The sequence below is a fragment of the Mus caroli genome, unplaced genomic scaffold (assembly GCF_978045245.1).
Source record: "Mus caroli unplaced genomic scaffold, Mus_caroli_1 scaffold_11, whole genome shotgun sequence".
Taxonomy (NCBI): domain Eukaryota; kingdom Metazoa; phylum Chordata; class Mammalia; order Rodentia; family Muridae; genus Mus; species Mus caroli.
Window position 1 is genome coordinate 40,287,214 of NW_028227266.1, and position 25,206 is coordinate 40,312,419.

At 45.3% G+C, this 25,206-nt stretch overlaps 1 protein-coding gene across 5 annotated transcripts in view; it reads right to left on the bottom strand.

Annotated features, from left to right (window-relative positions):
• Positions 1–602: 602 nt before the first annotated feature.
• The window catches only part of Tbcel (tubulin folding cofactor E like), a 59,255-nt gene continuing 34,651 nt past the window's right edge, over positions 603–25,206 (bottom strand). For all 5 annotated transcript variants that reach the window (XM_021171415.3, XM_085844545.1, XM_021171413.3 and 2 more), the window contains exon 8: positions 603–4,420. In XM_021171415.3, coding sequence (XP_021027074.1) covers positions 4,102–4,420 — 319 coding nt within the window. In that variant the 3' untranslated portion in view covers positions 603–4,101. The remainder of the gene's footprint in view (positions 4,421–25,206) is intronic.

Genomic DNA, 25,206 nt, shown 5'->3' on the forward strand with positions numbered 1-25,206 from the left:
TGCATGCTATGGGTTCTTTGAACTCTGAACAGGAAGTGGACATCACCTTGAACTTAAGTAGAGCTACACGCTTCTGAGGTCTCGAGAACTTCGTGGACACTGGCTCTGAAGTACAGAAGCATACTTCTTGGTCTTTAATTTTCAAAAGAATGTTAATTCCTAGCAGCTTACCAAGAAATGGTCCATAAACAGATACATGTAAAATGTCCCAAATGCCAAACTTGTAGAAAGTTATCTTTTGTAGAAAATGGCCCTTGAATAAAAACAGGCAGATCTGTATTTTACCAAAATGAAATTTTCAATCGTATTCAATAAAGAGGATGCTAAACAGAGAGATGGATAAGGATAACCAAAGAACAAGCAAGTAGTGTCAAAGTCTAAACTTTTGCTAACAGATAAAATCTTTTTTTAAAGAAAAATTTTAATTGAGATTTTTCAACCTCAGTGAAATTCCAATTACCTTTGGCAAGCCATTCTGTTACTAGCTTAGGCCAATCTCACCAAGAAGGCACCCCCAGAATCAATGTTCATCTCTAGCTGTATAAAACCCACCACATATCTTTGTCCTGCTGCTCCGGAAGAAAAACTCAGAACACAAGGAGTAAATGGACTTGTATTTTAATTTTTTTTAAAGATTCTCTCTCTCTATATATTAATAAAAAGTGCAAAGAATAGACCTTCATGTTTAAATTATATTCTAAAATAAAATATATATATATATTTATATTTCCATTAACTGCAGGAGACAACTGTAAAGGGCCTGAGAGTCCAGTCCCCTCTCGGTCACTAGAATAAACATACATTTTAAGGAAGCACCTATGAGAAATGGTAGAATTCACAACAACAGTTGGGGACACAGAGCTTCTGGGCATTCTTGAAAGCAGTTTGTTTGCATTTTAGTCTTACATGAAATGAAAGGAAAAGTGAAATTCATAAACAGAAATTACAGTACATACAAACTACAGAGCATTCTGGAGCCTCGCCCTACTTGCCCAGGGCCTAAGCTACAGTGCAGAGGGAAAACCACACTCACATGTGTTAGGAAAAGCTATTGGTGGCAAGGCTCCCAATACTGCACAACCAAGTGTTCTCTGCTCCCAGCAGGGCAGGTGGGGTGACGTGGCTGAAAATCCCAGTTGGAACTGCATCTGCTCTTCGTTCCCTCACACAGCTCCTTCTTTTTCTCAGGGTAGCACTGCAGCCCTCTGCTACATGGCTTCATTTTTACCAGAGGGTCTCTAAGAACAAGGGGCGTTCAGCTCTGCTGCTGTCTTGTGCATTTATGGCAATGGGCTGCAGACACAGGCAACTGTGGACTCCCCCGATTTAAAACCATCCAGGGTATCTCAACAATCCAAACTAAGAGATCCCTCTGGAGCACAGCTTCAGCAGCTCTGCCCACGGGAGGACCCTGGGCTTAGGTTTGGCTCTCTCGTGTTACTCCTTTCCTTCCCCACAACTGAAAAGACTTTCTGCTTTAGAAAGGCATGTTCTCCCTGCCGTGCCCAAGGCACGCTCTGTATACCAGTGAAGGCAGCTTTTCGCCTCCTAACTGTCAACCATGTGCTTCCACTCAATCTGATGAAATCAATGTTACATACAGACAAGCACGACGGATAACATGCAGGCTCAAAGGTCCACGGTCTTTTCTCTCCTCCTTCTGGGTCTGTTATAAAAATAATTTTGGTTATAAATGTCTACACAGCACCGATTTTATTTCAAAACCAGCTTCTTTCCTCAGCCACCCAAGTGAGTCTGGAAAGACGCATGCGCAAACGGCTTCCTCATTTACTGCGGTTAACTCTAAAAGGCCAAGGATTGTACTTAAGATTTTCTTAATTGGAAAAGATTCGGCAATTATTCAAACCACCAATGACAATGCCCTGGAAATGCCTACGCGGGTTGGGTCAGATGAGACCCCTTTTCCGTGCAACTGTAAGAAAGGCTTAGGCCTGCAGCAGAGAAACACTGTTGAGTAATGACAGAAGATGCGAGTTCCAAAGAGTAAAAAAGCCTCTCAGAAAACTCTGTCATATAGAAAATATCTCATTGTGACCAAAGCGTAAGCGCTCACTCTGCCTTCTGCCGTGGGACATTAGTGGCTCCAAAGTTCAAAAATAAGAGTGCAACTGTTTCCCAGGCTGACAAAGCAGCGTCTCCATTACAGTTTCTCTTGCAAATTCCTCCGCACTCGCACACACGCACATACACAAAGCAGCCAGTCTTCATCCTCGGGACACGGCTGCCACACTCTTTTTTTTCTATTTCCAAAAATCTGTCAAGAAAATGCAATTGCAAAATAACTGTCCTCGTCTATACTGGCCTGATCCCCACTGCTCATTTTTTTTTTTTTTTAAGGATTCTGAGACAAAGTCTGCAGCAGGAGAACTGGCTTCGCTCATCTTTCTAAACCCTTTGGCTTTCACCCTTAGTGCTGCAGTGAATTCGGGCCTGCAGCCTTAGAGATGCTGAACCTGAAGTGCGGTGGCAAGAGAGCAAACGCCTGCCACGTGGCGGAGGAGGGAACTTAGAGAATCCATCTCCCCATCCGTGAAGAGGTCACATGGGTCACCTAAAGAGTTTACTCCAAAGTACAGTTTGGAGGAGGGGTGGGATCACATAACAAATGCTAAAAGCCAGAACAAAACAAAAACTAGAACAGAACAAAATAGAAACAGCAAGGAACCATCCAGATTAACAAAGAATGGGAGGCCAAAGAAAAAGATTTCAGAATAGGAGAGTAGGTGAGGGGCCGTGTCAAAGGTCAAGTGCTTTATACACACACACCCCTGCAAAAACACACCCTGGGGGGGGTGTGACACTGAAAGTTCACTCACAGATTAGGCAAAAATCATTCCACTGGGACATAAAATACAAAACAAAAAGAGCTGTTCAGACACATCATCACAAAGTCCCAAGAAAAAGGTGGGACTCAGCTCCCTGTGATTAAATCTCTCCCATTAGAGAGCCGAGGGCACGGCTTCCCTCAGAAGGATGCCGCACAGGTGGAAAGCCTGCAAGTGTTCTCCCCAGTCCCACCACTTCCTTCACACTCCTGGCCAGCTTCTCAGCCCATGTTCTGCTAAGGAGTGAATATCTACAACTTTTCCTTTATTTCCAATAGCTATGCCATAAAGCTGTCAGGAAATACATTCATTGAACATTAAGAAAACACCCCTAGAACAGGACGAGTGCCAGGTAACGGGAGTGACAGCTGATCTAACCCTGGAGGGGCTTCTGGGGCGCAGCAGTGCTGGAGCGGTTAAAATGCCCAGCCCAGGCTTCCAGGAGAGCAGCAAGTTTCCCAGGGTTAATACTCCATCTACTTCTCTTTAAAATCTAACTGAGTTCCTGAGATCAGAATCAGGCTGGAAATGCTTAAAATACTCAGAGCCATTTAAAACTGGGAATGAGAGGGGGAAAACAGACACAACAACAACAACCAAACCAAGTTAAATTATGAACAGAATAAAACTACCAGGTAAGTGGGTACAAGTCAGAATGAAAACCAGACCCAGGACCCCCAAATGGAAAGGAGGAGGAGAAGGGGCAGGGAAGGAAGAGCCAGAGAAGGCCCTTCCTAGGAGAACCCCCATCCCTCCCTAGGAGGACCCCCATCCCTCCCTAGGAGGACCCCCATCCCTCCCTAGGAGGATCCCATCCCTCCCTAGGAGGACCCCATCTCTGGATGTGAACACTGCATCACCCCTCTGAGGGACCACATTGTCTTTGGGCTTAGCAGGAAAGAGCCCAGTGGCTGACAAATCCCAATGACACAGTAAGAAGTCGGTGGTTTCTGTCATCTTTGGGGGGTAGGGGAGAGAGAGAGGGGGAAGAGGGAGGGGGAGGGGGAGAGGGAGACAGGCATGCTCTCACATAAAGACTGGAGATGCAGCCATGTCTGCTAACTGATCTGAAAAAATCTGTGGTAGAAAATACCAAAAACCTATCCATTCTAGGGGAAGAAAATATACAAAACCCCTCCAAAGCTAAACAAAACCCAAAACAAAATGGAAATGTCCTTCCTCCTAAAGAAAAGCACGCTGGAAACAAACACCCTGCAGGAAGTCCTTATGTGAGTTTTTACAAGGCTGGTCGAGGTTATTTTGTTTTCGATTCCACAAAAATTTTATCTCCATCCCTAATGCCAAAGGAGTGCAGTGCCCGGGAGCTGTACTTCATCTCTTCAGGGCCAAACGGGGCCTCGTGGTCAAAGTAGTAGAGAAGCATGCTGCTGGTGGGCAACTGCACCAGGGTCTTTAGCTGTTTCTTCAGTTCGGCTACTGTCTGGTCCAGGCGGATGCTCATTTCCTCCACTTGGTCATTGAAGTGAACTTCTACTTTTGCACTGCTCTGGGGTCTTAGGTCCACTTCTGCCAAAGGCTCCAATTTCCCATATTTTGTAATGAGCTCATGATACCTAGGAGGAGAAAAAGAAACTCACCTTCAGCTACTCACAACACACACAGGTAAGTGACATGGCTACCCTCAGTATCTTCTCACCCCATCCGAGACTGCCCCTTCCTTCCTACATGTACATCCAGCTACCGAGTGACTGCTGTGTCCTGACATAACTACTTTGCTAGTAAAGCCATGTGCTCATGAATAGAACATCATCCTGAAGATGGTCCCTAAGCTCCGGCTATTTATACAGCAGCTTAGAGGGGCCAAGGGTGTGTCCCGTAGTGGTTACCAAACACACAAGAAGACCTGGACTGAATAAAACAAGCCTCAGTGCACACATGTAACCTGATACCTCGGAAGTGGAGGTAGGGGGATTACAAGGCCAAGGTCAATCAATCTTGGCTATATAGGACCCTGCCTCAAGCAACTGGGTAGGAATGAACAGTTTTGTGAAACAACTAGAGAGACTGGTGATACAAAGGCCACAGGGCCACACAGGGAGGAGCCAAATGCCCCCAGAATGTCCGCCCGTCTGCCTGTCTGTCTTCCTTCCTTCCTCCCTCCCTCTCTTCTTTCTTTCTTCCTTCCTTCCTTCCTTCCTTCCTTCCTTTCTTTCTTTCTTTCTTTCTTTCTTTCTTTCTTTCTTTCTTTCTTTCTTTCTTTCTTTCTTTCTTTTCTTCCCTTCCTTGCTCCTTCCTTCCTTCCTTCCTTTCTTTTTCTTCTCTCTCTCTTTCCTTCCTTCCTTCCTTCCTTCCTTCCTTCCTTCCTTCCTTCCTTCCTTCCTTCCTTCCTTCCTTCTGAGACAGGGTTTTCTTTATGTAGCCCTTGATGTCCTGGAAGTCTCTCTGTAGAACAGGCTGGCCTTGAACTCACCTCCCAAGCGCTGGGATTAAAGATGCATGCACCCTTTGGAGTGTTACCACTGAGAAAGGAAACTGCCTAACTAAGCACGTGCTTCTTAGTAATGCAGGGAAGGGAGGGGAGATGTTTCTGGATGCTCCAATTATATAGAACAACAAGATGACTATCAGCCATTATCCAGCTCTGTCAAGAAAGTCTTGTTCCAACGTTCCAGCTTGGCCTCAGCCAAATACAAAACTGTTATCAAAGGATCAAGGACTCATTCTTGGAAAAAGAAGACAATAAATAATATTCTGTTATCAGGACAGTAATAAAAAAAAGCAAAGCCTAGAACGAGGAAAGTGAGTTATAGGGGTAAGAACAGGGTCCCTAGTATTAAATTCCTACATGGAAATTCTTGTATCCACTGCCAGCCTTGAAGGAATGAAGTCTGATTTGATGGGGAAGTTGGGCAGTCTCCTATGTACCAGACAGGAGGAAGAAGGCACCATTATTAGCTTTACCATTACTGAGACTCGCTGAGGTTAATTAAGGATCAGAACTCGGCAGTCACGTAGCTCTGTGCTCCAGCTCGCTGACTCCTGGCTTCTACTCAGTACAATCAGTGGCATAACAAGGTTAGTAGAACACTAATGACACAGTGAGACTTTGTGCTGAGAGATGGAGGGGAGAAACGGGGTGTAGTAAAAATAGCATAGGCCCTGACTTTCAAGTCTATGCTGTGATTAATATGACTCTGCAGCTCAGTCCTTTGGATCCGCTTCCTCGTTAGCAAATGCTAAGTCCTGCCCTTCCCACCTGAAAGGCAGCCATAAATTAAACAACTGGTGAGTAACCCCCGTATAGTCTAAGTTCATATCCAAGTAAGACATTAGTGTCACAGCCCTGCTGCCCTGGAGCTTACAACAGTAAGATACACACACCTTAGAAAACCCTAGACTCAAGTCTCCTCAGGAGGGACTTAGGGCGCTGGTGTGACTGTCAGCCTGTAGACTGTTTCCCAGTGCTGGAGCCCGGATTAAAACAAAAAAGCAAAACAAACAAACAAATCCACAGGGAAACAGCAGCAACACAGGAATGGAGGGTATAAGCTAACAGCTGACCTTTTCAAAGGGAGCCCAGAGCTCTGTAGTATGTGGGTCAGCAGATCAAGATTCAGATCTTCAGAACATACCAACCACTGTGGAGAAAGAAGGTAAAGAGAGAAAGTCTGCCTCACTAAAAACAGCAGAGCCAGGGATGGACAGAAGAGCCAGGGATGGATGGAGGAACCAGGGTTGGAGCCAGGGATGGATGGAGGCGCCAGTGATAGAGCCAGGGATGGAAGAGTCAGCCAGGTCAAGGTAGAACCAGAATAGAGAAATCCTCCAGAGACCAGAAGTCTGTCTGTCTGTCCACCATCAGGATGTCAGGGCTTCATTGAAGGCAAAGCGATCAGAGCACAGCAGGACACAGAATCCAAGTGAACAAACCCACCAGGACTTGAGATTACAGATAGCTGAAACCTTTCCCCACATCTCCTGTCACCTGCCTTCATACACCTGGAGACAACTGTGGTCCTGCAAATGAAATTTAAAAATAGCAGTAGAACCCTTATGGTCAAAAGAGCTGACCCCAACTTAAAGGTTTCCCCTCCAGACTACAGAAAAGTAGAAACGAGACCAACATTCTAGCCCCTGAACTCTTCCTAGAAGGGAGAAAAGAAGCAATAACAAAGGGGTCAAGGAGAGCTAATACACGCCATGTTTCAGCACTCTGAGACATGCCCACTTTCACGCATAAGCTATATAAGCCACAGAAATGGAAAGAAATACCACAGGAAGAAGAATGGAGGGAGGAACAGGAACAAGTTCAACAGTGGAGGCAGAGTGCAGTCTCAAAGCAAGCACCATGGACAGAAAGTCACCGGGAGCTCAGTGGCCTAGGAAGAAGGAACGGAAAATACAAAATCCCAAGAAGTCAAGGGAACAGGTGAACTGGGGGTATGGTGAACCTCTGCAGGGGCAAGATGAAGGGAAGAGAGGAGGGAGGGCAGGGGAGGGAAGGGAGGAAAGAGGAAAGCTGCCATTACCAACCAGACAATCTGGTGAGGAAGAAGAGCCAAGGTAACTGTCCCTGGCCCAATTCTGCTCAACAATAATTCTAGCTCAGAGACATTCTGAAAAAAGGAAGGACAGAGGGAATAATCCCTAGGAGTTCTTTCAGGGAAAAATTCAACAACGGGATTAGGGAATTAACAGTAAACTCCTGTCTGCTTAAACATGAAACTAAAATTTAACAAAGGTAACCTTTGTATTTTCAGACTCCCTTGACGCTACAGACAAATGAACTCATCTCAGCCATAAGCATTCCCTATAATCTAAACCTTACTGTGGCAGATGAGCAAGCGTATCATAGATTAAATGATTCTACGCTGGGACACTGGAATGTCTTATACATCCTCAAGACCAACATGTACAGGTTGGTTATCCCCAATATCTTTCCTTTCAATCTTTCATATCTTAATAAACAGTATTGAAAACTATCCAATTTTTCTAGCCAAAACCTGAGCAGTCTGGCGTCTTCCTGTCCTATTGTCTCTTTCCTCAACTGCCTTCATCCAATCAACTAACATCTTTTGATTCCCCTTTCTCCTAAATGTCTTATTAATCTATTTACAGCTTGAGTGCCCCATGTGCCTTATACATTCAAGTAACTCTTACTAATGATCTTAGCTGACACATTTTCTTTCAATACATAAACTAGATGACTACTGTCTATATATGCTGAGTCTCTTCCTGGTAGGCCTTCCTATGCTGCAGAGTTTAAAAAGCTGAGAACTTCATCTCCCAGATTCCCTCACAGATGAGATTTAGCTTCTGCCAGGATCACTCAGCCCGGAGTGAATATAGCAGACACAGCATGGGGACAGTCTAGGTAGCAGCTTCTTAATCACCAGACGAATTCCTGAAGTCAAGAGCCTGGCAGCATCCTGCTGGTCTGGAGATCAAACATCAAGGACAGTGCTTGAGCTAGGCACCCCAACCCCACCCTTAGTTCACTGCAGAGGCACCAGTGCCTTGGGGGGCGGGACGGGTGTACTTCTGTGGTTTGACACTTGAGGCAAACCTCGGGAGGGAGGCAGCTGGAGTCCACTCTTCTAGCTCTTCTAGAGTTGTATGGATGTCAGTCTCTGCATGAAATCCCTTCTTAAGCAGCTTATCACTTCCCGTGAATTTAGGGTTGCTCCAGGACAGGCTGTCTTCATTAATAAAAGCCCAGTACGTTTTAGAAACAAATGTCTTCCTAGTATTTTATCTAGGTCTGGGTATTTTATCTATTACTCAAAAGTCCATCCAAGCTCAACACTGTCTGCACTGGGGCTCCTGGGCCTCACAGAGCATCTGCTCAATGTCTTCCCAAAGCTGTGGTCTTAGACAGCCCAACTGGTTTCTAACAACTAAGTATTCTTCAAAACCAACTTCTCAATTTACAGCCCACAGACCAGAATCTTCATCTGCTATTAACAGTATTTAATATTTATAAGCCTTGCTTCTTAAGTGAGCAAAATTCCATGCACTGTGCATTTGTGTTCAGAAGTTCCTGGTAAGTATCTCTCCTTAAAAAGGTACCATGTGGGGCTGGAGAGATGTACCATGGTTAAGAGCATTGGCTGTTCTTCCAGAGGTCCTGGATTCAGTTCCCAGCATCAACATCATAGCTCACAATTGCTTATAACTCCAGTTCCAGAGGATCTAACACCCTCACACAGACATCCATCCAGGCAAAGCACAGATGCACATTAAATACAAATAAATAATATTTTAAAAATGTAACATGTAAAACACAAAAAATTCCAAGTGGCTCACTTGGTTAAATATATCCCCCAAGTGGTAAGAAGAAAAGAATTTGTTAAGTTTACTTTGCTCCTGAGGCTATATGAGGGGTTCAAAACTATATCCCTAGTATCCTCTGACCACCCTATCTAATCTCCTCTACAGTGTATCTTCTTTCACTCTGAGCCAATACCATATCCACAGCACAGAAGGTCCCTTAGCATTTGGTAATGGATCCTGCTTTCCTGACACGAGGCCACGGGTACTCGCCGCATGTTGGAGGCAGAAGGAACCTTGGAGATCGTCTGTCACACACTTTACAGAAATGTACGTAGAGCCTGCTCATACCCCGAAGCTTCAGGGCTGAGGTGACTGAGCCTCAAGCTTACCCTAGACAGTCATTTCTCTCAATTGGAGCCACAGTGATTATTACAGTGGCTCATATGATAATGAGCACTATTCTAGAAACTTGTTTCTCACTCCTACGTTCAAATGCTGCCTTTCAATTGTTCTTCAATGGCTTTCTCTTCTCCCGACTTGTTAAAGTGTCTCACCATGCCATCCATGTGCTCTTGAGCTGCAGATGCTCCGGTGTCAGCCTCCATGTCCTGAGGAAGTGGGAGAATGCCTCACTTCTCATTCTGCCACACACATGTGTGGTCCTAGTGCTTGGCTTCTCTCTGTCCAGCTGCCTCCATTGCAAGGGTCACTTTCTGCATTAGCTTAAGCTACAGAGCTTTCCCATCTGACTTCCTCAAGAGTCTTGATCCAACACGTTCCACAACTACTTACTCTTGCCTTCATTAAAGAACAAGGGATTTAAGTACAACAGATTGGCCTTGAACTCACAACCTTCCTGCCTCTGCCTCCCTAGTGCTGGGACTAAGGGCACGTGGTACCACATTTTCAAATCACAATCTCTTTAACTCAAGGTTGCCAAAATTACCAGCTAATGGCTAAAATGTGGCTCATTTGATGATGGAATTCATACAACTACCAGACAGCAGTTAATTTTTTTCATCTGCATACACTTACCATGACAATCAGAACTTTATTCAAAATGGCTTTGTAAGTTCATCTTGTACTGCCTACCTCTCCAAACTCAATGAAACAATGAGTTTGACAAGGTTAAAGTCAAAGACATACAATGCAGGCTAGAAATATGTGTCTCTGTGTGTCTGTGTGTAACAAATGAAATGGCATCTGACAGAAAAAAAAAAAAAAACCAACAAAAAACCACCTTTGTGGTAAGTCTGACAAAACTTAGATTTAAGAAGTACTGAGGCTGAGTGTGCTGTGATCCACATGCACAGAAGGTGGCAGTGGGCTGGAGACACCAATTCCCTGCCAGTCCTGACAAACCAAATGAAGAAAAAGCCATTAGTACTGTCAACTAGTACTAATGGCTTAACCTAGCTGGTATCCCAAATGCCACTCAATAACTAAGAATAAGTATCTCTTTTTAGTGTATGCAAAACAAGACTATCTCAAGCATCACCTCAGCAACCCTCTTCCCCACATGCATGTGTGCACATGTGTGTGCACATGTATGCATGCCATGCACACTTATGCGTAATCATAGACCCAAGGGACAATCTTGGTCTTAGTGACATGGTCTCTCACGGACCTGGAGCTCACTAACTAGGTGACACTGGCTGGATGGCAGTGTCATCAACCCTCTGGTCTCGGCCCAGCCTCCCCAGATCGAGAATTACCAGTGCACACCACCACACTCAGCAGTTTTACATATGATTCCCACCTGCAATGCACATGCGCACGTACACACTGCATACAATTCTGCTGAACACTGCGCTATAGGGAGTGGGGTGCTATTATCTGTCACATATTGTTTTTGCAACTACATGTGAACCTACAATTAATCTTAATAAATGTTTCAATTAAAGGACTGCTACATACTAGATAGATTCCACGGGTGTGCTGTTCTAGAGAAGCCAAAACAACGAGTACAGAAAACAAGCAATAGCTGACACGGGAAAAGTTGGGGCAAAGGGTTGACGAGGAAATAGTTTTTAGAGGATGAGAATTTTAAATTCTGGTTCTGTTGGAGAGGAGTTCCACAATAGGACTGCCAAAGCTGAGAAATATACAGTAAAAAGGGTGAAAATGTACTCTAGGTCAGTTATAGGACAATAAACTTCATTAAAAAAAAAATATAAGGCGGGGCCAGAAAATGCCTTAGTGGTTAAGAGTCTTACCCACCATGTAAAAAGCTGGGGCTAACCTCAGCACTGCTGAGGAGGGGGACAAGACACTGTTGGGGCTAGCTGACCACCAGCTCTGGGCTAAGTGGGAGTCTATCTCAAAAGCAATAGGGCAGAAAGTAACAGCATAAGGCACATGGTGTCCTCTGGTCTGTGTGTGTGCACACATCACACATTTAAAATGGATCCTGATATAGACAGACCAAATAGGATTCATCAAGATAAAGGGAAAGGCACAAGTGAAATTACTGCACAAGGTGAGCCACACCAACACAGCGTGCTTCTCCCGTAGCAAGGATCACTGGGGAGTGAGCTGAAGAGAAGACAGCACAGAGTCAACTGTTCTGTGACCATTTCCACACACAAGTTTAGCACACAAATGCCATGGGATTTTGTCAGGAAACCCCTATCAGTGATTGCCTAGGAACCAAGCACTTCATGGCTGCTTTCTACAGTAGAAAGATGTTTCTGAGGAGAAGGATGTTCTGTATGCTTCACGTTGAAGATTTCAACCAGATTTCATGTGGAAGAATTGTCCATCAAGATAAAAATAAAGCAGCTGGGCGTGGTGGTGCACGCCTTTAATCCCAGCACTTGGGAGGCAAAGGCAGGCAAATTTCTGAGTTTGAGGCCAGCCTGGTCTACAGAGTGAGTTCCAGGACAGCCAGGGCTACAGAGAAACCCTGTCTCAAAAAACCAAAAATAAAATAAAATAAAGCAATGTGGAAGGCAAGACATACCCACAGATCAAAAGAGGTGCTGTAGAAGCCAAGACACACCCACAGATCACAAGAGGTGCCACAAGGTGTGTAAACTCTTAAAGCTAAATGAAATACTAGAAAAATATGAAATTATCAACCCAACTCATTTTACAAAGCTAGTACACTTATAAACCCAGAAGGACAGATAATTATTATAGGCCAATTTTACATTTATAAATACATGGGAGCATTCCAAATAACATGGCATTAAGTTCTACTTGCTTATGAAGAATATTTCCTATTCTATAACTAGTTGAACACTGGAATACAGAAATGGTTCAAAGCAAGCATATTGTTAAAATCCAGACTAATGGAAGACAACGTTAGTCGAAATGCAAAACGAGCATTCTATAAAACCTGGTGCTGTTCAGTGACCGAAGGAAGGAGCACCTCAACAACTAAGAACAAAAACTACTGCAGCTCAGTAAAGTCCGATTTCATATTAAAATGTCTCCCAGAGAAGCGCTGGATATATTTTCTTCCAAGGAGGAAGAAGGCCTTTCATTAGACACCTCTACTGCATTTCAGTCTGGGTGGGTCTACAGGCTCAGCTCAGAGCCTCCAGCACACATCTACACATTGACACACATATTCTACCATTTGAGCTACACCTCCAGTCTGTCTGTCATTTTAAATATCCCACTGGATGTCCTATTCAAGGAAAGGAAACAAGAGGTGCAAAAATGATTTGAGGTAATCAGTGTGTACGGAGAAATGTCCACGGAAGTAAATATAAAGTGCCCTAAATGCTGTTAAGACAGACAGATAACCAGTGTGCAGACTGCCAATGGCCAGCCTAGCCACCAACAACAGCCAACTAAACACAGAAAAAGGAATCTCATTTGAAAGAGCAATAAAAGTTTAAGTACCTAGAAAGGAACTGAACAAAACTGTGCGAGACACTGTGAGAAAGCAAGCTCGTGCCCATGAGGACGCAATGCTCTGTACACACTGCATGAGTGCTCCTCCGCTAACATAGGGCAGGCAGTGAGGCCAGCACTGTGTTCACAATCTAGTTACAGCAGGGTTTGTGAAACTTATAGTTCTAAAGCTCATGTGGGACAGAAACAGCCCTACAATAACTAAAATAATTTTAACACAATGGTGGGGAAGAGGCTTACCCTGGCTGCAAACTAAGACAGCGTAACTTTGTGATGAGGTAATGGTATAAGAATGGACAAATATGCCTACATATACCAATGGACCAGATTAGGCCCCTGAAATAGAACCACCAATAAAAAGCAAGACACAGGACAGAGACAGCATTACAGACCACTGAATCCATGCCAGGTTGGCAGGGAAGAGGAGGCCTTAAATGCTGTGTGAAATCACACAGACAGCAATTCCACCCAGTGAAAGCCATGGTGCACAAACAAACCACAGTACACATGCAAACCATAGCACACATACAAAACCCAGGAGAGTGTCTTAAGTGACCATCAGATAGGAGAAAATGTCCCCTATAACGTGATCAGAGTAAGATCAGCACATACTGAAGCCAGCCAAACTACATCAAGGATGGGATAAGGGCTCACAAAGTGATCAGAGAAGGGAGCATCAGTTGGGTCAGGGATGTAGCCCTCTACCGCTCCAGGAGGTTTCCATGTCCCAGCGGATCACCCTACACTCATGCACACACTACCAGCTCCAACTGGAGTTCATAGTAAAAATCAAAACAAAAAAGAATTCAGAGGCTGGGAGGGAGATATGGTGGGGGAAACATACACACACACACACACACACACACACACACACACACACACACACACCCCACACATATTTTTGAGACATGGTTTCTCTGTGTAACAGCCCTGACTGTCCTGGAACTCGATCTGTAGACCAGGCTGGCCTTGAACTCAGAGACCCACCTGCCTCTACCTCCAGAGTGCTGAGATCAAAGGTGTGTGCCACCACTCCTGGGTATAAAGTAATTTTTAAAGAGTAAGCCATAGTGTAAAATATTGGTAAAGTTGGCATTAAAGTTTAATACTGTTTCCAACAAAACAGAAAATGAAAAGACCATGGGAAGATACGTCATTGACACAGAAATATAAGCCCTACTTTCTATGTTGTTGTTGATTTTAAAGAGATACCAAAGATGTATGTATACCAGGTTTCTGATGTGAGGAGCTGGAGCAATGGCGCAACAGTTATGTATACTTACAAGCTTTGCAGAGGACGTGAGCGCAAACCTGCCAAAACTCCAGCTCCAGGGGGATCGGACCAACTGTCTGGCCTCTGCGGGCACCTGCACTTGGGCGTGCATGCACACACACAATTACAAAATAAAACACATCTTTAAAAGTATTCTTGCTCTGGTGACTTCCTAGAGTGAGAAAGAGGATAAGCGGTAAAGCTAAAGCAGCCCATTGTTCCTGAAATAGTCTTTCTTTTTCATTAAAATAATGCGAAAAATAAACTCATCAGCTCTAAATAGAGGAAAATAGTATCTTACTTATTATTCTTAGTAATTTTTTTTAGTTTTATTTTTCATTTTTAAAAATTAAACAAACAAGCCAACAACAACAAGAAGGCAAAGCTGGCTACTTGTTCTGGCCAAGGCTAAAGTTCAGAGAAGAAAGACAGTGTCCCCAAGACCAGCAGCACTTGGGGGGCCTCACTGTGCCTCTTCTTTGAATCCTTCTCTGTATCTGCTTTAGAGATTAGGAAGGCAGCTACCTCCTGCTGGGCCGAAGCTGAGAAAGAGGCAAGAAGTCAGAAGCCAGTCCTGGGTGACTGGCATGACAAAGCCTGCAGGCCACAGGGAAAGCTAACATTTCAGAGGGTCTCCGAGGAGCTGGGAGGAGAAAGCCCCTTTTGTCTCCCATCAGACTCCCAGATGAATGTGAGCAGTGCTGTGTCACCACCCTGACAGAGGATGATGGAGCTTGGCAATGCCGAGAACCCCAGGAGACCCGTGTCCAGGCGAAGAATGCTCTTCACAACAGCAGGTCCTCTGTGTGGAAGGAATATGAGGGAAGGGACACAGTGCGCTAGGATTCCTCCAATGTTGGAGACAAAACGGGCCTTCATCGGGGTGGTGTCCAAATACAGCCTGCTGCCCTGTCTCACAATCACAGGAGATACAATCAACTCAGCTAAGAAAAGCCATTAGTCTCTAGCAGGAAAAGCCACTCTCCATACTTCACAAAGCATGCCGCTGGTGACACTAAGCAAGCACTCGAGGAACTGGGCGCCTAATCCTTGACATTCTAAAGAAGCCGCCCCAAGAGCTCAAGCATCCCTCAGGACACACGTGAGGGACCAGCTCTTGAGGGGAATGAAAGCAAAGCAAAGCTCCTCTGTCCACCGGTTCATCTGCTAACTGTCCTCTGCAACCATGGCTCTTATAACGCGTTTGATAAAGTTTGAAATTTTAAGGTCTCAAAAAGGGACACCCCAAATCAGCTAGCTCACTCACTGAGCTCAAAATCAAGAAGCCACTGTACCCCCAAAGATACGAGACAAGTTGAGATCCTAGAGGAACTTGCTTCCTTTTGTTTTTTCTCTCTCTAAAATTAAACAGGACTACATATTAGCTCAGTGCTAAAGAAGCCATTTACATCTAATCTCTCAGAGGAGATGGAGAGAGAAAGCAAAGGCAAGATGAAGGGAAACTCGGAAACAAAAGCAGTGTGACAGGCATCAGTTAAGGGCAAAAAGCAGTAATGACACATGTGCTGGGCTTTAAGTGTGGAGGCTCCCGCCATCCTGAAAGATGGTTGCATTGCCCTAGAGGGATTGTGACTGTAAATACTCAAAAACAAGCAGAAATGCGCAATGTGTTTCCCCAGGACTAAATTCTATAGTTTAGCCCAAAACAGACATCCTCTAAAAAAGAGTTTCAGTGTCTAGAGTCAGCCTTGTTTCCTACAGTCTCAATGAGCAATTTGCTCTCCAGGTCTCTCTCAGGCCCTCCTTATAACCAGAACCCAAGCCCACCCTTTGAACCCTCCCCCACGGCCCCCATCAAACTTCCAGCAATTTCCTACCACAGTAAGAAAGAACAGCAAGTGTCACAGCCATGCTGGCTCCTCTCTTACCTCCATTACTTCCATTCAGAATAATCCCCCTCACCTTGACCAGGCTAGCACAAATGCTTTCTAGGATAGGGCGGTCCTTTCCCTGACCCAACCGTCTTCCTCATGCTCTCTGAGCACAGTCATATACTGAGCAGTGTACATTGCCAGGCAACGTCTGGATCCTGGGGAGGAAGGAGGACCCTGAAGAGGAAACAGTGCTGTTCCACCCAGCAGACAGTACCAAGTGTGAGAGGCGTGAAGACACTGACGTACAAATGGACAGACAACATAATACAAATCGAGTCCGGTAATAGACAAATGAGATCAAAGTGGGCTAAGGGAATAATAGGAGACAAGGTACGCCATCTTAGCTAGGGGGTGCTGATGAAGAAATCTCAAATAAGGTGAGAGCAAGAGAGAAAGCCACACAGACAGCCTGCTTGGTGCAGTCCAAACTGTGCCAGAGAGAGCGCCAGAGCCTGCAGTGACAGAGAGCCAGCTGGTCATCAGCAAGCAGGTCCCTGCTTCTGTTGTTTGAAATATATAAACCTGACGTTGTGTCAGCTGCTGTGACATTAACAGAAGAGGCAAGACAGTGTGAAGATTTGGACTTGAGAACGCGGCAGACAGAAGTTCGAAGCCATCTATGGAGAGTCTGTGAAAATCTAACTTCAAAAGGAAAAGAACCCAGATGGTCTCCACAGAGAACAGAGAGAAAGAAACCCTGAGTGACTCCATCATTCTCAGAGTGGGAATGGAAGGAGCGAGGAGGGGGCAGAGGGGTGAGTGTGGAGGAAGATTGTGTGTGTGGAGAGGACGTGTGATCTCAGACACAGTTTCAACATCCAGGCGAGGTGTCAAGCTGATAACTGGAAACACCAGGTCAGGGTAATTCACCCCTGACCCGACCCTCAGCTACAGTCATTATTACATTTATTGTTTATTTATTACTACAATTATTGATTACAGCTACCCCACACAGGTGGCATCTAGAGCCACAGGAATGGCTACAAGTATGAACTGGACAGGTGCAGGAAGAGGGGTGCAAGAAAGAAAGGCCTGGGAACTCAGTCTCTGGAAGTCAGAGGTCAGGACCCAGTGAAGGAAAGGGTCTCCAGCTTAGCCCCAAAGCAAGCCTCTTACACATTGCAGTTTATCCCTGCACCCTCAGTTTCTAGTCCAATGCCGCTTGGTTTATAGCAAGTTCTCAGTAAATAAGTTAAAATGTCCCCTGGACCCCAGCTAGGATCTAGAGTCAGTTCCTCGAAGTTCTCCTGGTGAAGCAGGAGAATCCGGTAACTGAAACATGATCAACCAGGAGAGGACATCTTTCCAGCCACCTGCAGCACACACTCGACTTACTATGAAACAGGACACTACTGCTCCAAGAGCCACTGGGAGACAAGGCACAGAGGAAGCCTATTGACCAGCAGAGCCAACTCGGGGATGCTCAAGGGCCAAGAGACAGAGAACAGAGGCTATTCTTCTCTGGTTGTTTCAGAAAGTAAATAAACACTCAGCCTATGTTGGGAGACTCCATTCCATGTTGGCCAGTTATTTGCCATGAGCAGCCACAGCAAGGAGGCTCCACCCAGCAAAAGACGACAATGACAAGGGTAACTGAGCACCCACAGGCAATTACTGTACTCTTAGGAGACACATTCACAACACTGAAGTATGGCTCCCTTCTCTGCCCAAAATGGTTTATTCTGGGGTAGGTAAACAGATGGCAGATCTCTGGATTGTCCTTACTGAGTTCATTTGTAAGATGACCAATCACAACCAAACCGTGTGGAGAAAACAACCCTGCTGTCCTCAGGGACCCTCAGCCACCCTCATGGCCCTCACATGTCACAGAGACAACCTGGGTCACTTTCCTCCAGTGTCTAAGTGAAGAAGACTGACTTCATGTCTAATTAACATTAGGCAGGAAACCCAGAGAAGGAAGGGCTCAGAGAACTGAACTAGGAGAGACAGTACTGAAGTCAGGGTACAGGAAATTCAACTGGACACCATTCAAGAGCACCACCGTCACCAGCAGCAGGTCCAGTCAAAGGAAGAGAAATGTCTTCTCCAAAACAAATGGACATACCTGTGGATTTCAGGAAACTGAAGCCCTACTAATTCAGTACAAACCCTGGGTTTCCTAAGGAGTCATACTTCCACTGTGCACTAACTGCACCCGGGCTATGTGTGTTTCGTCAGTAGCTTAGGAAGAGGCAATGAATGTAACTGGAAGAGAAAAGGGTAAGTTTAGTGGCAATGCTCTGCCACTGTCTTAATTCATAGCATGCATACCATGTACGCTATGCATTTCAGTATACACATTTTATACACTGTCTTATCTGTCACTTCCTCTTGCTGTCAAACATAAATGCCACTATAGTTTGTATTATTTATTTATGGATTATATTATTTACTGTTGTGGGTGTGGGTGCCATGGCACATACAGAGGCACAAAAGGCCCTTTCAGGAGTCGGGTTCTCTCTTCTCCTGTGGGCACAGTGGATGGAACTCGCGTTGTCAGGCTTGGTGGCAAGTGTCTTTACCAGCTGTGCATGTTACCTGCCCCCACTGTTCCTTTTTAAGTGCAAAATAGTTCTGGCATATCAAAAGGGCTCAAAAATATTTGCTGAATAAATCCAAAAACTGCTGGGGTAGGCACTGCAGTGGATGCCAGAAGTCAACTTTGGCGATCTAGAATCCGAATGAGCTTCAGATGACAGCCTTGGGGGAGGAGTGACCCAAAACACATGAAATGCCAGCAGCTGAAAGACGTTTAAACACTGAAGAGAATACATTCTTCTTGTGTCCCCAAAAACTAGAAGAGATAGAAATGACACAAACGTGTCACTTTAAATCTTAAGTACTAGGCAAACATGCAGACATGACAGCTTGTGTGTGTGTGTGCTTACTTTATGTGTCTCTCAGTGGGTCCACCACATATGTCCAAGAGCCCACAGGGGTCACATGAAGGTATCAGATCTCTGGAACTGAGACGTTAGTTTTGAACTGCCATGTGGGTCCTGGAAATCCGACTTAGGTCCTCTGTAGGGGCAGAAAGCACCCTTAGCTGCTGAGCCATCTCTCCAGCTCTTAGTGGTTACAAGTAGCAAATGCAGACCTACACTTCACGGGCAAGGCTATAACGATGGTGTGCTGCCTGTTGCTGTCTGTCCCAACGTCACTGTTAGGAGCATGCTGCTCGTGTATGGATACAAAAATCATGGCTGGGCCTTGCGTCCCACTGATCCTGCCCGAGAGTAATTCTCTAATCTTGTCAGCTCTGTGAGCCACACGGCTTTCATTATTCTCTTACTAAATTCCGACCTGACTTAACTTGTCCAGAGTTGATGCTGTTGTTTGCACTAAGAAATTAGCAGGCAGTAGATGAATTACAAGCAACAGACTCTCAGGTAATGAAGGGCAGTCTGTGCGTGGTCTCTGCCTGGGAGAGGCCAGTGAGTATCATATTAGTGCTCACAAAAGACATTCTTTAAATCTTCAGTGTGGAGATGTGAAAGAACTAATTATCACCCATGGTCACGTGGAAGGCTTGGGGTGACTGAGATAGGGCTGCCAAGAATGAAAAGCGTGCAAATTCAAGGCCATGAGGCACAGCACCTGCTAGCTTATGGGATTAAATAAAAGGATATCATGGCGAAATCCCCATAAACTATGCCCAGGAAGGAGACTGAAATACAGGTACTATTAAAAAGACAGTGTAGTCAGGCATGGTGGTGCATGCCTATAATCCTAGCACTTACAAGGCTGAGGAAGGAGCAAGAGTTTACAGCCAGGGGCAGGAGAGGAGGCTCAGGAGTTAAGAAGCTCCCAGATTTTCTAATGGACCAGAGTTTGGTTTCCAGTGCCTTGTTGGGCAACTCACAACTGTCACCTGTCAACTCTAGCTCCAGGGAATCCGAAGAGCTCTTCTGGTCTTCATAGGCACCCACACAATTGACTCCCATAATACATATATAAAATTTTAAATAAATAAATAAATAAATAAATAAATAAATAGATAACATGACTTTGAAGTTAGCCTGGGCTACATAGTAAGACCCCATTCCTGCCTGCCCTCCAAAAGTACCTTTATTTTCTAAGAAAACAGCTAAGGCACCATAAAAAATATAGAAGAGTTTATGTCTTTGCTTCTATATTGCAAGAAAATAAAGTCTGTAATCATCACATGACCACAGACAAGCTGAAGCCCTGACTGGAGAAGGAGAAAGGACTGGAGGGATGGCTCAGAAGTTCAGAGCACATGCTGCTCTTGCAGAGGACTGGAGTTCAGTTCCCAGTATCACCACTGGGTGGTCCAAAACCACCTGTAAGTCCAGCTCCAGGGGATTGGACACCTCTGGCCTGTACCAGCACCTATACCACATGCACAGACCCGCACCCACACACACCTATACATAACTGGAAAAATAAATCTAAGAAGTAAACATCTTGAGAAAAGTGCTGGAGAGGAATGGAGTGAGGTGTGTGCAGGAATGCTCAGAGTCTACTCCTCTAAAAAGCCCCCTGCAAGAATACATTAATCCATTTATTCTGCCCTTCCACACATATATCCTGGCTGGCTAGCATGGGATCACAGCACACTCAGAGAGGATAATTACATGAAGACTCTGGTCACTAAGACACACATTGGAAGGAAGTGTCAGGTAGAGCCCAAGGGCTCAGACCAAGGGAAGAAGGGCACCGTAGCTCTTGCTGGCTTTATTGGCAGAGGCACTTGCCAAAACATCTGGAATCTGACAGCTCCCATCAGCAGCTGAGAGCAGTTACAGTGTGTGTGTGTCCAGCTGGCTGACAAAATGGGTTTAATCATGGACTATGTTAAAGCTGAGATGCCAATGTATTTTTGATAACATGCATGAATTCAAAACCTTGAAGGACACAAGAATGATGAGTGATCTTAACATCCTCACTGCTTCCTACCCATCTTTTCTTTATGAAACTTTACAAGGACCCGGAAGATAGTTCCTACTCCAAGGCTGTAAAAAGAGCGGCACCCACATCAGAAAAAGACTCCACGGGTCAAGGATGCGGGTAGAGGTCTGGACTGGGCTACTTGCTTCCACTTGAAGGACAGAAGCAGTCAAGCAGTGTCATGTAAGCGCTAATGGATGGGAAAATAGGCATAATTACATAAAGAGACAGACAGGAAGGAATGGTTATTAAATCGACTGTCAGGGCCTGGGGCGAGAGCTCAGTCAGTACCGTGCTAACAATTGTGAGGACCTGAGTTCAGAGCCACAACACCACTGTAAAGAGTTAGGGATACCACACATACAAAATCTCAGAGAGAGGGGATTCCTGGAACTTGTTAGCAAGCTGTTCTAGCTAAATCCCTGAGTCCCAGCTTTAGTAAAAGACTCTGTCTCAAAAAAAATAATGTGAAAGCAACTGAGGAAGACAGCACATGTCAATGTATGTTCTCCATGCTCACACACACACACACACACACACACACACACATGAATATACACATACCTACACAAAATAAAACGAATGCATTAAAGGGTCTGTGTGAATTCTCTGCAGCAGTGAATGGATCCTAGAGTCTTTAGGATCACTATAAGGAGCCCACAAACCCTGTTCAACTGCAGCATTACATGAAGAGCAACAGAGCTTCGCCAGTGAGAACCACAGTCCCTACGAGTGATGGGGACTCCCCTCCCATCTGCACAGACTCTTCTGCTGCAGTAAAAACAATCCAGTTCTCCCTGAACCAGAGGAGGGCTGTGATCCCAAAGGATGACGGTGCGGTTCATGGCATACCCCAAGATTTCAAACCTTAGCCCTCAGAACAGCATCCTTCTCCAAACTGCACCTCACAGCTACCCATGCTGTGATGTTTCCACAGATCAGCAGACCAAATGTATCGCCCAAAAGAGTTGGCTGAAATGTCAGGCAAAGTAGGTGATTAAGTGTCAGGGGAAATAGAGGGCCATATTTAGGTGTAGATGGAACCCAGAGGCCCTCTCTAGCCCTTCCTCTACTACCAGGTCTAAAGGGAGAAAGTCCAAGAACAAAAGAACAGATATGGAAAACCAGCAAGGGTGCAGATGCCAACACAAGCAGCTGGCTCCAACTTTACTGGCTGAAGTCAAAGAAGGCTGTGAGCAAAAGAAAGGGGGGTAGAAGAAAGCAGTGAACACCGGGCTAACCAGAAACTCATTTCCACGGGCACAACAATCACGTTAAGGACATGCGAAAACAGCCATCTTTCTTGCAACTGGGAAAAGGAACACCCAGATGCCAGAAAGTATAAGAAGGAAGCTATGTTACTTTTGCTATGTGGTTTCTATTTGGGAAAAGTGTGAAGATTAGGATGCTGGGGATGTAGTGCAGAGAGAGAATGCTCACCTAGCCAACCTAGGCTCCATCCTCAGCACCGCCCACTATAAAAGCAAAATAAATAAACACAGTCCGATGATTCATGTCTCTCAAAAGAAATTCCAGAAAATGCCCAAAAAGATCCATGGAGTTTTAACTATGTGGTTAAAACAAGAATGGCAGCCACGTTCTTCCATAGTCTCCATACTTAGGAGGCAGAGACAAGAGGGCCTAGGTTTAAGGCCAGCCTGTGGTCAAAGTGAAAGCCAATCAAAGCTTGGATTAGAATGGGGGAGAAACAAGACGGGGCCTCTGGTTGTCCTCATCAGCCTCCTCCACAATGGCAGCAGGCACACAGTAGGAACGTAATAGAGAGCTTTACATAAGAAAAGTCAGCGCTGAAGACACAGCTGCACTGTGGTGTCCTCAGACAGCAGTGCCAGCAGTGACACATCAAACAGGAGCTCCCTGTACCCCTCTTGGGTCCTGCATCACAAGTCTTCTGACACCCTTATAATACATTTCTCTGCTGATTACAGCTAATCAAGGTTGATTTCTATGGCTTTCATTCTAGAACATTATTACAGAGGAATAAATGCACATCAAGATAATTATACCATTAAGGACAGAAAACAATTTTATCTATTTCTGGACCTACACAGCTATATCTACAGGTATTAGTAAGTTTGCCAAATGGAAAAGGTAGATACTGGGTCATACTTTAGCTTTAAGATCTATTTATTTGGTGTGTGTTAGCATAGCTTGTGTGTTCCTGCATGTGTGTGCACGTGTACCTCTGTGTGTGTGTGTGTGTATGTATGTATTTATGTGTGGGTATGGTGGTGCAAGTGTGTGTGTCTGTATATGTGGGGGCGTGCACCAACTGGTGTTCATGTCATCATATGTGTGTGTTGGTCATGGCCCGAGACCTGGGCTGTGTCCTTCCATCCTGTGGGGCAGACTCCCACCATCAGGCTTGGAGGTGAGCACTGTGACCCCTTTACCTGACAAGCCACCTTGCCAACCGTGGATGTAATTTTTTCCCATTTTGTTTAAACCTCGTATGTATAGCATACATTAAAAGCATTAAAAGGTATGATAAGCCGGGCGTGGTGGCGCATGCCTTTAATCCCAGCACTCAGGAGGCAGAGGCAGGCGGATTTCTGAGTTCGAGGCCAGCTTGGTCTACAAAGTGAGTTCCAGGACAGCCCGGTCTACACAGAGAAACCCTGTCTCGAAAAACCAAAAAAAAAAAAAAAAAAAAGGTATGATAAATCCCCCTCCCTCCACTTGCTGTCCTTTACAGAATCTTTAACTTCTCTTATATTTTTAAATACTTAGGACTTTAAATATTTCTAAATAACCACAAAAATATCTTTAGGCAAACTTCTAGCCCTATAGGATGCTCATAACTTTTAGTCACAAATATTAGCCTGTAAACACTAATTCCTCTGAGGAGAAAATGAGTCTGTCCAGCAGGAACGAGCCAGAGTCAGAAGCACTACAGATACCAGGTTCACCCTGCCTTTCATTCCTCCCTTATGTTTGCCCTGCTGCTGAAACCTAGTGAGGGCCCCTGCTAGTCTAGTGAGAGGCCCTGCTAGTCTAGTGATGGCCCCTGCTAGACTAGTGAGGGCCCCTGCTAGACTAGTGAGAGGCCCTGCTAGTCTAGTGAGGGCTCCTGCTAGTCTAGTGAGGGCTCCTGCTAGTCTAGTGAGGGCCCCTGCTAGTCTAGTGAGAGCCCCTGCTAGTCTAGTGAGGGCCCCTGCTAGTCTAGTGAGGGCCCCTGCTAGACTAGTGAGGGCTCCTGTTAGTCTAGTGAGGGCCCCTGCTAGTCTAGTGAGGGCCCCTGCTAGTCTAGTGAGGGCCCCTGCTAGACTAGTGAGGGCCCCTGCTAGTCTAGTGAGGGCCCCTGCTAGTCTAGTGAGGGCCCCTGCTAGTCTAGTGAGGGCCCCTGCTAGTCTAGTGAGGGCCCCTGCTAGTCTAGTGAGGGCCCCTGCTAGACTAGTGAGGGCTCCTGTTAGTCTAGTGAGGCCTAGTCTAATGTAAGCCTTGAAGATTCCCTGTTGCTGTTTTTGCCACTTGGGAGTTTTCTGTTTAATTGTTCATAGTGGGGTTTGTTTGTTTGTTTGTTTGTTTGTTTGAAGACATTCAGTCCTTGCTAACTTCAAACTCACTAAGTAGCTAAGGACAGCCTTGAACACCCAATTCTACTGGACTCTTTAATGCTAGGATTACATATGTAAGCCACCAAACTTAGTTGGCACCACCACTACCTCCTCCTTTTCTTTTCTCTCCCCTCCTCCTTTTTCTCCTCCTCTTCCTCCTCCTCCTCTTCGGGCCCTACTCCTCCTCCAAGAAAGGGGTTCGTACTCTACATAATCACAGTACCATTGATGTCTTGGTCCTATATCCTCCTCCACTTCCAGAGGTCTGGAATTATTGTCACGTGCTCCCATGCCCAGCTATCTCTTTTCTTCTTTTCTTTTTATTTTTTCAAGGATACTTTCTATCTTCTTCCTTTTCTTGCATGTGTGTGTGCATAGGTGGCTATGGATGTATGTTAGTTCAGAGAGTGCATGTGGAGGCAGAGGACAGCCTCAGGTGTCAGGCCTCACTGCTGTTTCTCCACTATGTATGTCAAGCTTGTTGGTCCAAGAGCTTCTGACTCTCCTGTCTTCCCTCCCATCCCCCATCATGGCTAAGATGGTGGCTGTGCAGCTGACTTCCATGTGTCCTCATGCTTTCTCAGCAGACGCTGTCACCCACTGAG